The sequence below is a fragment of the Panthera uncia genome, chromosome A2, assembly GCF_023721935.1.
Source record: "Panthera uncia isolate 11264 chromosome A2, Puncia_PCG_1.0, whole genome shotgun sequence".
NCBI lineage: Eukaryota > Metazoa > Chordata > Mammalia > Carnivora > Felidae > Panthera > Panthera uncia.
The window spans coordinates 95,194,102-95,207,827 of NC_064816.1; the positions used below are offsets into that span (position 1 = coordinate 95,194,102).

At 40.3% G+C, this 13,726-nt stretch overlaps 1 protein-coding gene across 7 annotated transcripts in view; it reads right to left on the minus strand.

The window, feature by feature from the left end:
- The window catches only part of SLC25A13 (solute carrier family 25 member 13), a 189,770-nt gene that overhangs the window by 139,712 nt on the left and 36,332 nt on the right, over positions 1–13,726 (minus strand). For 3 of the 7 annotated variants that reach the window (XM_049641493.1, XM_049641492.1, XM_049641494.1), the window contains exon 3: positions 10,435–10,577. The exons of 2 other annotated variants lie outside the window; for them this stretch is intronic. In XM_049641493.1, the coding sequence (XP_049497450.1) occupies positions 10,435–10,577 (143 nt within the window). Of the gene's footprint in view, positions 1–10,434; positions 10,578–11,446; positions 11,585–13,726 lie in introns of those variants that run through there. 2 more of the 7 variants (XM_049641496.1, XM_049641499.1) reach the window with 2 other exon arrangements.

Below are 13,726 nucleotides of genomic sequence, written 5' to 3' on the forward strand. Positions count from 1 at the left end.
TGTTTTAAAGACTTGTTATGAAGATTAAATAAGAAAAGGGATGGAAAGTGTTAGCACCAGACCTGGAACCATAATATATTCTCCTCTCTCCTCAAACCGCCAGTACCTCAACCCACATCCTCCCTCTCATCTATTTCCCAGAGCAGAACCAAGGAAACCAGAAGAAAACTTCCTCCAAATCCTACCACCACATCTACACGTCTCTGCCCTATACTTTGCCTGCCATTCCATTTTTCTAGCTCAGCATTTCTTAGACTTTGGGGTCTTAGGGCCCCTTTACATTCTTAGGAATCTTTGAGGATTCCAAAGAGCTTTTACTTATGTGGGTTATATGTATCATATTTACTGTATTGAAAATTAAACAGGCAAAATTTTAAAGTATTGATTAATTCACTTAAAAGTGAATAAATCTACTACATGGCGATATAAATAACATATATCTGTGTGAAAAATAACTATATTTTCTAAAACAGAATATGTAGTGAGAAAAGAAGCATTTTATGTCTTTGCAAGTCTCTTAAATATCTGACTTAATGGAAGACAGCTGCATTCAATCTGCTATAATACGTTGTTTTGTTAGAGGGATATGAAGGATTTCACCCTTATGCAGATTCATAGTTAGAAAAGGAAGGAGTATTTCAGCAGCCTTTTCAGATCACTGTGGCTATTCTACAGAACACCACCAAATCCTAACAAGTGATAGTTCCTTACAGATTAGTTACAATGTGGAATCTGAAACAGTATCCCACTCTTACATTAAAATCCATAGGTCTGTCATGCACTGTGAATACGTCTTCCACCCGTGCATGATTTTGAAACATCCTATACTGGACAGCTGGCAAATACTGTCACTAAGTTATGCCAATCTTCGAAATGTTGGCACATTTCATTACACTGTATTAAAAACTCACATTCATTAATATCCCCCACTAATTACATCAGAAAAGTCTAAGCATTGGGAAGCTGTCACATGAAAATTTTCTCTCAAATAAAAACAGCGTTCTGTGAAAAAAAAAAAAAAATGCCTAGCTCAGCTAGCAACTCAAATCAACTGCTCAAACGCTTTTCCTCAGACGACCAACCACATGACAATAACCAGCAGCAATTCTTTATGCCTATTTCCCATTTAGTCACCCAGCATTTTCAAATTATGTGTACTCAAGGGTGAGACTTAATAAAAATCAATGATTTATACTGCTTCTCCAAGGCCATTCTGAAGTGGAATTAACCTCCTCATCACTACCGTCACTGCAAATGTGTGCTAGCAAAGAGCATGACTACTCCCTCCTCTCATTTGGCTTGGTGGCACTCCTTAACTGGTGTTAAGGCTTCACAAGTTTTACTCACCACTTTTAGAAAAAGGCAGATGTGACTCTGAGTATTATTATGTAAACAGCTCTGACCTCACGGATTCCTTCAAAAGGTTTTCAGAGGCTCCCAGGGACCACACTTTGAGAAGAGCTGTTCTGGATGAACTCACCCAGTTCTCACAAGACCGCACCTCCTCCTCAGACAATGCACTAGAATTTCTTCCTTTTCTCTCTTACGTGTCAGATCTCCACACTCTACAGTCATTCCCCTGAGCTTACGTCATGCTGTCATCTGTCCAAAACTCCCCTTTCCCCTACAGGAATGGCCCCTACTTCTCACCTTCCCTTGACAGCCACACTCTCCAAAAGAGGGGCTGCATTTGGTATGTAAGAGAAGATGGGGGGAAGAGGAGGAGGGATGTCCCTACATATGAATGAGAAGTGAAATCAACACCCAGTCATTAATCAACCTTTTCCCGAATTAAAAAGAAAAATAAACCCAGGCACCTGACATTCCTAAAGGTTTTCTAATATACCAGCGACATAATACAAACCTTTTTAAGAATTCTTTTTAATTTGCTCCTTGCAGACACCGTCTAGCCACCACATCGCACGCACCCACCCCCCTATGATTTCAGACATCAAATATTAACACAAAGTGAGAAATGCAAAAAGAAAGGGGGTTAATCAGACACCTTGAGAGAAAGAAAAAAATAACACTGATTCAATGAGAGCTGCTAATGAGGCTTTTTGTTTTGGTAGGTTAATTTGGGAGTCTGATGACTAAGAAGAAAATTTAAGCTTCTCAGGTGACTGCTGTTGATTATTATCAAGTTTTTTTAATGAAAGAGATGCCTTTGCTTAATTCTATAGCTTATGAATTTCAGGTGTTTATCTGAAATCCGTGTCCACCCCAGTATGTAGAAAACGCTCCTCATTAGCAAATTGAAAGACCTCCTCTTATTGATTCTGGATTATATTTGACAGATGAGCATTTCAGACTATGAACTGCTGATATTTAAATACATTACCCTAATACTCTTTAAGCATTGCCAATTGTAAACCTCATTAACTCCCAGCGTGTGGCCAAGGCCTGGATTTCATCGCAACAACCTCACAAAGTGAAAACAGGTATATAAAAATGATTTTATCATCAACAACATTATTATATCCTCCTTCACCTTGTGAAGTATTTAAAGGCCATACTTTTTTTTTTTCCCTCAGATTAAGATCAAACATGGGAAAGGCAGAGAACAGACTTGATTTATATAGTCACACATTTTTAAATCATCAATTTCTTTTTTACTGTTTCTTCTTTAACACCCTTATTCCTTATGCCTCAAAATGAGAATTGGCCCAGGAATGATTCTCTGTACTCTGAAGAGAAAGCAATTCTTTGCTGACTATATTGCTATCATTTTGATTCAATAAACCGAAAGGTCAGAAGGCTTTCATGGTCTGTATTCGTAATGAAAATCAGGATCAAGGGAGCTTTTGCCCTTCCACTCCACAGGGGGTTTCTGTCCTCCCTGAGCTCGCCTTAGGACACCTGGGATACAGGAGGACAGGTGTACCGCACCAAATTCCCCACTTGGCACTGTCCCTGGAGCGGGGACTGAGATGGTGGTAAAAGGGACATGTCAGCTCATTAAGAAATCAGGATTTCTGGGACGCCTAAGTGGCTCAGTCAGTTAAGTGTCCGACTTTTGATTTCAGCTCAGGTCATGATCTCCCGGTTTGTGGGTTCGAGCCTCATGTCAGGCTCTGCACTGCCAGCACAGAGCCTGCTTGGGATTCTCTCTCTTTGCCTCTCTTTCTCAAAAATAAATAAACACACATTAAAAAAAAAAAAAGAAATCAAGGTTTCTGATCTTCCTTTTTTTCTTTTTTAATTTACATCCAACTTAGCATATAGTGCAATAATGATTTCAGGAGAAGATTCCAGTGATATTCCTTTTTTCAAAAGAAGAGCCAACTTCTATTCTTGCATGGAGTGCAAAGAAGTTCCACGCCTGAGATGGAAAACGTGTATGTGTTAAATTCATACATATGATCTCAGCAAACCGATTAGATGCCAGAGCTGGCCAAGGCCCACCCACACAGACAGGGGTCAGTTTATACTAGATAGTGAGCATCCTGAGCCCAAGAGACCAGGCACCCAAACACATCCAGCTTATTCTGGCCCCCACTTAGTCTCCCCGAGTAAGAAGGTCACGTACTAGGAAAAACAGCTTTTGAGTCCCAGCTGTCTCTAGTGAGATATCAGTTAATAATAAACAACAAACAGAAAACATGTTTGCAAAGCTGAAAGGGACACACATAAAATTTATTTTTACTTGCTCTTGGTAGATAGTTGTGTGAATAATGTATAAAAATTACCCTTGGATGATACACACACAAAAAAAAACCCTTCATTCCCATTTTAAACAAAAACATAATGATGAGAAATCTAAAACACACATCAAAAACCATACAGACAAATCCAAAGTCAAGCACAGAGCTCATACTGTTTAGCTAAAGTAAGAGGGTCTGGGCCCTAGAAGTCCTTCTACTCCTCTTCCTCCTTGCTTTCCTCCTCTCCTTTCTCTTCAAATGCTGCAACAGGCCCTTCTTACCCATGAGGTCCACCACACAAAAGGCTTCCAGGACTGGGCATTCAAAGTTTCTTATCATCTCTCTCAAGGAATTTCACAAATTGATTAAACCCATTATTAAATCTATTAAAAGAATGGAATTTGGGGAATCTAAACACAACAGGCAATTAGAAGAGAGGTGGGGACAGGTGAAATCAGAGAATATATGTGGGCTGTAAGACAGGCACATTAGGCCAAGACTCAAATTACCTTTGATGGCTCTTCATTGCTCTCAAAATAAAGGCCTACAATCCTTAGTATGAAGTACAAGTTCCTATGTACTTCCCTCCACTATGCTCTGCACTTTCTGTGCTCCTGGTATGCCAGCCTCTGCATTACAGAATATGAGCAAGCAGCTCACAGAACGGAAGTCTGACCAAGTCACTACCCAGTGAAACACTGAATCAAAACCAAGAGTGCTCCAGAAAATCCGAATCCCTTTACCATAAATTCTAGCAGTGCACAGATGTTTAAGCTTCCATGCCTAGAGTTCAGCCCAACCCTATACATAAGTGAAGCCTCCAGAGAGGGACTGTGCCCTCACAGAGAGGGTTTGCAGCAGAGGTTTCTGCCTGGAAAATGTCGGGATCTAGCCAAAAGTTACTACTGGAAAAAAAAACTGCTCAGAATCAGGCTATTTGGTTTCCATCCCCCGCATATTCTTTGCAAGTACAGACTTTCTGAACCACGGAGAAAAGAGCTATGTTAGGGTATTAGTCTCCTGGGGCTGCTGTAACAAACTACCATAGACTAGGGTGCTCCACACAACAGAAATTCATTCTGTCACAGTTCTGGGGACCAGAAGTCCAGAAGCAAGGTGTCAGCAGGGCTGCACACCCACCAAAGGGAGACTCTTCACTGGAGAATCCTTCCTTGCCTCTTCCAGCTGCTGGTAGCCCTGATGTCTGTATCACGTCTCTCTACTTTTTATAAGAATACTTACAGCAGGGGCACCTGGGTGGCTCAGTCGGTTAAGCGTCCGACTTCAGCTCAGGTCATGATCTCACAGTCCATGAGTTCGAGCCCCGTGTCAGGCTCTGTGCTGACAGCTCAGAGCCTGGAGCCTGCTTCGGATTCTGTGTCTCCCTCTCTCTCTACCCCTCCCCTGCTCATGCTCTGTCTCTCTCTGTCTCAAAAATAAAAACATTAAAAAAAAATTTTTTTTTAAAGAATACTTACAGCATTTAAGGCATGGATAAGCCAGGGTGCTCTCTTCAAGATCCTTAATGTAATCACATCTGCAAAGACACTTTTTTCCTAATAAGGTCACATTTCCAATTCTAGGGATTATGACTTGACATCTCCAGGTGGACACTATTCAGCTACTACAGTGAGTAACCTAGAATTTGAACTAGAACTTCCATTCCTCAATACTCCTGGGCTCTCATAATTTAAGGGAGTAAATACTTCTTAGTAGATTTACTCATATTTGGTCAACAAATTGCTGTGAACCAGAGGCCAGATACTGGATCAGACACTGGAGATATTAAAATATGCAGGACCTGGCTTATCCACTCCAGAAACCACAGCTGGTGGACCATTATCTACCTAAAAATGACTATTTCAATTCACCATGACATCTGGGTCAGCACAGCTGCCGTTATTTTGATATCTTAAAGTTACCAATCTACAAACAGTTTTTCAAGTTTGAAAAAGATTATGCACTAGAATCCCTCTGGCCAGCCAAGAGATGTCATTACACCCAAAGAGAGCCTGGCCAAATGGAGCCCATGCCAGTGTTTTCCCTTTGTTTGGTGTATGTGCTGTGCTTCCATGGGCCAGCATGTGGGTTCACCGTGTAATTTTTTCAAGAACAGTAGTTGATTTGGGAAGATGATTTGTGACTTGTGAACTTGAGAAATGCTATGCTTCCAAAGGAAGGGGAAATGAAGGCATTCACAGTTTTACATTGAGAACAGATGTATGGTTATACCTATTTGTGAAGGAAATACTGCTGAGCTTGGGTCAGGGTCAGGGAAAATGGCACATGAACATCTGAACAGTCTTGGGTCTTAGGCAGGTCTCGGCTCAAACAGCAGCCGTGTGCTACTGGCTCAGAAAGCATAAATAGTTTGGACAAGTTCTTCAACATGATCAGTGCTTTTGGAAAGAATCACCACACTACATATGGTGAAACTTAAAATACTTCTACCCTTGTGTCCAAGAACAGCTCTAAGTTCTTTCAAAGGAATTAATTAAACAAAAGGAAAACTAGACACTGAAACAACTCTGTAAGGGCATGATTTCATAGAGTATGGATGGTATGTAATCTCATAGACTACGAAGCTATTTAACACTGTTAATGTGAACAGCATATGGAAATATGGAAATTGATTAATATAGTCTAAAAGATTATAAAAGAACTGCAATTAATATTCATTCAGATTATGAAAAATATTGATGCAGGTTAACAAATCATAGAAGATACTAAAAAAGACTCTAAACCACCGTGTGGGGATGAAAAGATTATGGGTGGTTATTTTCCCTTTTGAAACTCAGGTTTCTGCAACTGGGGAAAAAAAAAAAGTCACAAGGCAATGGACTGAGGCCATCTAACATTTTCTTTGTCACAGTGAAAAACTGAGATTTAAGTTAATACAAAATCTGAAAAAAAATGGCAAGTTAAAGAGGATGATGAGATTATGAGAGAAGAGGCAGTTTGAGACACTGGAAAGGTCAAGGTCTTTGAAGCCAGACAAGCTTGGGCACCTTTTGGGGGCAAATTGCTTGATCACTAAGAGCCTCAGCTGTCTCATCTGCAAAACCAGGAAAACAAAGCCAGCATTTGAGATTTGTGATAAGATTTTGAATATATATATATATGCACAACATATATTACACATTGTTCTATCTCATTGAATCGAAGGCTATTATTTTTGGAGAGTACATACAAAAGTAAATAGGAAAAGCATGTATGTTAATGGTGATAGAGATGGGAAAAAAAAATTAGAAGGTATCACAATTATAGAAGTTAATATCCATAAATATATTAATATAATTAGGAACCAAAATGTTCACTGAGTTAAAAATATAAGAAAAAAAAATCCTGTAATGTTAAATTTAAATAGGAAATGTCATTATGAACTTTTGATTTTTTAAAGTATATTTCTCTGTTCTTTTTACTGAGAAGACAGAGAAGTAGTAACAACCTTGTAACAACAAGCCAGTGCCCAGCTCTCAGTTTCTAAGCACCATTCCCAATCTAAAGGAACCAGGACTTCTTGAAGAGAACAGTGATTCCCAGGTTAGAGGCAGAAACACCCACCCAGAGCCTAGAATGGCTGATTTGCCTAAAAGCAAAGAGCACTCAAAGACGAGGGCAAAGGAGCTAGGCCCAAGGGCCCCCCCTTGCCAAATCTGAGCATCTAAGAGAATAATAGTAATAGATTATAATACACTGAATTTAAAATGAAAACTTCCACGAATTTATACTGGTAAGAAGAGAGAAAGAAAACGGGGTAGAGGAGAGAAAACTTTTCCTTAACAAAGAGTGCTAGACAATAAATATAGGAGAAATGACAGAATTAGAAAAATCACCACAATGTGATACCTGATTCAGGAAACGATCATTGTGGATGCTAACACTAGTGGATGAAGAGTTGCTGAGAAACAGGATATGCACATGTCCTCAAAGTATCTGTTCATTAATTACAAACAAAAATTATCATAAATATACAATCTGGGGGGACGCCACCCTAACCAAGCAATCAAACTTAGCATCACTGATGCTGCAACATGTTTCTGACGAGGTACAGCAGAAAGTACAGGATCTCTCCTAACCTGCCCCTTAACGTGAATCCAGGCCTGAAGAAGCAATCAGGCAAGTCCAGAATGTGGAACCTTCAATAAAACAACTGGCCCAGGTTTTAAAAGCCAATATCATGAAAAAAAATTAGAAGGTTGTTCTAGATTAAAAGAGATAAAACAAATAAAGGTAGTACAAGAACCTTGTCTGGATCCTAGATTTAAAAAGAAAACAAAACAAAACCACAATGAGCCATTTGAAGTGGGAGGGAGGTGGAGAGATCCAGTATACTGGAATACAGACTGGAATTTTGAAGATACTTCACATTACTGTTAATTCTCCTAAAAGATTATGGTATGGCAGTTACGTGGTCTCCTACTTATTCTTGTTCTCCTACGTTCTTATTCTTTTTTTTTTTTTTAATTTTTTTTTTCAACATTTTTAATTTATTTTTGGGACAGAGAGAGACAGAGCATGAACGGGGGAGGGGCAGAGAGAGGGAGACACAGAATCGGAAACAGGCTCCAGGCTCCGAGCCATCAGCCCAGAGCCTGACGCGGGGCTCGAACTCACGGACCGCGAGATCGTGACCTGGCTGAAGTCGGACGCTTAACCGACTGCGCCACCCAGGCGCCCCACCTACGTTCTTATTCTTAAAAGATAGATGCTAAACTATCATGATGTCTGCAATTTATAATCAAATGGCACAACCAAAAAAGAAAATTATGTGTGTGCATATATTTGTATGTAGAAAATGTGTGTTGAAAACATGAATAGACACTTCTCTAAAGAAGACATCCAGATGGCCAACAGGCACATGAAAAGATGCTCAACGTCACTCCTCATCAGGGAAATACAAATCAAAACTACACTCAGATACCACCTCACTCTAGTCAGAGAGGCTAAAATGAACAAATCAGGAGACTATAGATGCTGGAGAGGATGTGGAGAAACAGGAACCCTCTTGCACTGTTGGTGGGAATGCAAATTGGTGCAGCCACTCTGGAAAACAGTGTGGAGGTTCCTCAAAAAATTAAAAATAGGCCTACCCTATGACCCAGCAATAGCACTGCTAGGAATTTACTCAAGGGATACAGGAGTGCTGTTGCGTAGGGGCACTTGTACCCCAATGTTTATAACAGCACTCTCAACAATAGCCAAATTATGGAAAGAGCCGAAATGTCCATCAACTGATGAATGGATAAAGAAATTGTGGTTTATATACATAATGGAATACTACGTGGCAATGAGAAAGAATGAAATATGACCCTTTGTAGCAACGTGGATGGAACTGGAGAGTGTTGTGTTAAGTGAAATAAGCCATACAGAGAAAGACAGATACCATATGTTTTCACTCTTATGTGGATCCTGAGAAACTTAACAGAAGCCTATGGGGGAGGGGAAGAAAAAAAAAAAAAAAAGAGGTTAGAGAGGGAGACAGCCAAAGCATAAGAGGCTCTTAAAAACTGAGAACAAACTGAGGGTTGATGGGGGGTGGGAGGGAGGGGAAAGTGGGTGATGGGTATTAAGGAGGGCACCTTTGGGATGAGCACTGAGTGTTGTATGGAAACCAACTTGACAATAAATTTCATATTAAAAAAAATATGTGGCTCTTAGGGGATGTTGTTATTTGTATTAGTAAGAGTTTGGAGCTCAAAATTCTGCACCTAATGGTAAATGCCAACTGCAATCTTAAGCAAAATCAGGAAAAGCTCATTTTTAAAATGTGAGAACACTGGTAGGGGGAAAAAAAACCCAAAGGCCTTTTGCAAAGAATCATTTAATTTTAGATGGTCTGTCTCTTTCTTCCAGCTTGGGTAGAATACCTTTCTTGGAGATTTGGAATCATCCTATTATTCTGTTAGATTCATATGACTTAATCATATGGAAGATTTCAAAAGTTATTTGAGCAGAGGGAAAGATCATAGAAAAGCTATGTTCATAGAGCTATGTTTTACATTTACTCACAATTTTTACAGTTCCCTTGAAAAATACCAGTATAGATACAAACACTCTGGTATATCTCACACCAGTCATCAACTATAGTAAGTCTCTGGAACTATAGGGGCGCCTGAGTGGCTCTGTTGGTTAAGCATCTGACTTCAGCTCAGGTCATGATCTCATGGTTCCTGGGTTTGAGCCCCACGTTGGGCTCTGTGCTGGTAGCTCAGAGCCTGGAGCCTGCTTCAGATTCTGTCTCCCTCTCTCTCTGCCCCTCCCCCACTCAGTCTCTCTCTGTCTCTCAAAAATAAACAAATGTTAAAAAAAAAAGTCTCTGGGGGGGTGCCTGAGTGGCTTGGTCGGTTAAGCATCTGACTTCAGCTCAGGTCATGATCTCACAGTTCGGGAGTTCAAGCCCTGCGTCGGGCTCTGTGCTGACAGCTCAGAGCCTGGAGCCTGCTTCACATTCTGTGTCTCCCTCTCTCTCTGCCCCTTCCCTGCTCATGCTGTGTCTCTCTCTGTCTCAAAAATAAACAAACATTAAAAAAAAAAAATTTTTTTAAAAAGTCTCTGGAACTATAAGCCACTTTACCGTCAAAAAAAAAAAAAAAAAAAAACACACACAGAATCGTCAATTGTGATAAGGACTTTAAAGGAAATGTTAAAGGTATTATTTCTAAAATAATGAATTAATTCTAATAGAGAAAATGCTTTTAAGAGATGGGAAGGTATTCAGTGACTTCTTAATCTTTAAAACAACAGAAAGCTCTGTTGAACAAAAAAATAAATAAAATGACCAACATACCCATCTTTGGTCTGATCCACTACACCACTTAAAAGTTCCACAGTCTTTGGATTAGGCTGGCTTTCTCCAAAAATGTTCAAATATCGAGTGACGAAGTCATTGGGAGACATAAAAAATTCACCATTTTTTTCAATGCTTGCATACTGTATAGGAAAAAAGAGAAAAGATATTTTACCCTCAAAAGCATATAATCATGAGATCAATATTTGAAAAAGCTGAAAATATTCAAAGGATAAAACATCACATAAGATAATCTACTCTTCCCAAGGACAGTTATTTCCCAACACTTCATAGAAAAAACAAAAACACATGAAGTCTGCCAAGATTTAGGTTCATAACAGTGGTTCTCAACTGAGGGCAGGTTAGCTTGACTGTCCAGCTTACAAACACCAATGTCCCCTAATAGCCAAGTCCACCTATGAGGACCAGTCTTTTCTATATGTTACCTGTCTTTGGTGGGCAGGAGATGGGAGGGTGTTCTCTAGCTTGGTACTTCCTCCATTGTTTCTATTTTTCTTCACAGGGAAACATCTGACAGTGTCTGATGACAAATTCTGACTGTCATAACCAGGGGGGAGGGATGCTCCTAGCATCTAGTTGTAGAGGTCAGGGAAGCTGCTAAACATCTACAAGGCACAGGGTGACCCCTTACACCAGAGTGATCCAGCCCCAAACGTCATCAGTGCCGAGAATGAGAATGAAAATTTCTGGCTTACAGAAATTTGGAAAAACAAATTACATCTTGTTTTTGGCAAGGACATAGAAAAAAAAAAAAAACAATTAATTATAAAATCATGGATGGAAACGACCTAATTCTTTTGCCCCTATTCCTGTTTCAAGGGCATCAATAATGCAGGAAAGGAGGACAAACAGGCTAAACTAGAAAGCAAACTATGAACTGCATGGTTTCCTGTGGGATTTCACAGAAGAATATGTGAAAGGGTGCTCTAGAGTGGAAGTGGTCAACGAGAGACAGGTGGCACCCAATGCCTGTTCACAGTGTTCCTCTTGCCTTGGCGACACAGTCCAACTCCTGAAAGCGGGAACCTGTTCATTCCTGTTCCGTGGAGTCCCTCGGGCCGTGGGAAGTGCTGAGAAACAACATGGGATCATATGGTATCCTTATGGAGCAGGAGAGGACCTCTTGATCCTGGGGACAGAAGAGCGATTTGGGGGTGGGGGAGTGAGGACTGTGAGCTACAGGAAGAACAAGGCTGGATGGGTGACAGGAACCACAATGGACGATGTGGGGAGCACAGTGGTGTGAAGTGCCAATGACAGCACCTCCACTCCCTCTGCAGCTCCAGCAGCATGTCCCATTAAAACCGTTTCTGGGCACCTGGGTGGCTCAGTCAGTTAAGTGACCAACTCTTGATTTAGGCTCAGGTCATGATCTCCTCATTCATGGGATTGAGCCCCACGTCGGGCTCTGTGCTGACAACGAGGAGTCTGCTTGGGAGTCTCTCTCTCTCTCCCTCTCTCTCTCTCCCTCTCTCTCTCCCTCTCTCTCTCTCCCTCTCTCCGCCCCTCAAAATAAATAAATATAAAAATTGTTTTTAAAAGTCCCTTGTTATTTCTACATTTTAATTCCAATGCAGGATAAACTCTTGCTTAGATACTCAGTAACAAGCTTTGGAGTCCCTCAGGCCTGGGCTGAGCCTGCACCGAGCTCTGCTTCTACCTCTTGCCACCTGTACGACTTCAGGGAAGTAAAGCTTTCTGGGTCTCTAGCTCCTGACCTATGAAATGGGGGTAACAACATTACCTGCTTCATAAAGTTGATGCTAGAAATAAATGAATAATCATGTAATGTACTTAGCACAATGTGCTACACACAACAAGCACTTTATAAATGTTCTGTATTATCAGTTTTAACATTTTCTAGCATGGTACAAAAGAAAAGCTCAAAAATGGTCCAAGAATCCCAGTATTCTTCAGTTAGCATTGAAATGGCTTTTTGGAAATGCAGAAGAATTAGATTTTGATTTTCCTGAGGCAAAAGAGGACAAGAAATATAAAGGGAATGTTGCTGCTAATTATTACAGCGATCCTATGATTTAGACTTATACCTATGTTTGCTTATAGTGGTGAATAATTAATTTATTTAAAATGCAATTTCACTCTTCTCCCACCAGTAGATGTTTAGGTTATTTCTAAATAAAGCTAAGGTAACTGGCTTTGCACATAACAATTATCTGAATTCCTAACAATCTTCAAAGGGTAGACTTCTGGAAGAGAAATTGTTGAGTCAAAGGAGAGGAACTTGAAGGCTCTTGATACTTATTATCACACTGCTCTCCAGAAAAGATTGTACCAATTTACACTCCCACCAGCAGTGCTGGACCATGCCCTTTCTCCCGTCCTTGGTCTCTCAGATTTGTTGCAAGCATTTTTCCAGTTTGGTATTTTTATATAATTGAGTCTACAGATTTTTTTCCACCTTTGCAATTCCTTCTATTACTTCTAAGTCTAGAAACTAGGCCTTCCTCATCTCAAGACTAATATTCACCCATATTTTCTCTGGGCTTTTTTCAAGTAGGTTTATCTTTTAAGTTTCAATACATTGATACTTGATTTTTCACGTGGTTTGAGGTCAGGATCCTTCAACTTTAGTTTTCCCCACTTAATTTCTCGGTTGTCCCAGGAGCACAAATGAAATCATTCTTATGACATGTTCAACACATACTGATTATCATATGGTCATCAGGGAACAGCTTGGCAAGTAAGTCCATCTTCAACACCAGTTCTGACCAGTTGGCAATGAATGGCTCCCTAAGGTAGAAAGAGGCTCTCCTCCGAGGTGGCCACCAAATTCCAGGGAGGAATGCCGGACAGGCTGACAGTTCTTGTCATCCCTGCACCAGGAATCCTTGCAAGATTACATGCATCTCAATTGCTACAATTAGAGGGAAAGCTCTGTCAGGGCAAGACTTTCTCCTGCCTTTCTCACTGCAGCATCCTCAACATCCCGGACTGGTGGCAGGCAGAGAGTGAAACATGTTCAATAAATATCTGTCGAATGAAGGCACACACTACTTCCGTCCTGGGAATTTTCTGGGCCATGATCACTCTTTGGTTTTCCCCGAAATGACCTTTAGAATCATTGTCAAGCTGCTGACCCCTAAAAAAAATTCTACTGAAAGTGCGAAATAAAATCACAATGCCATACCTCTAACTCATACACAGAATAATTAAAAAGTAATAACAAGTGTCGGCAAAAATGTGGAGCAAATGCAATTCTCATACACTGGTGTTATAAGAGCAAACTGTTAAGCCACTTTAGAATGCTGCT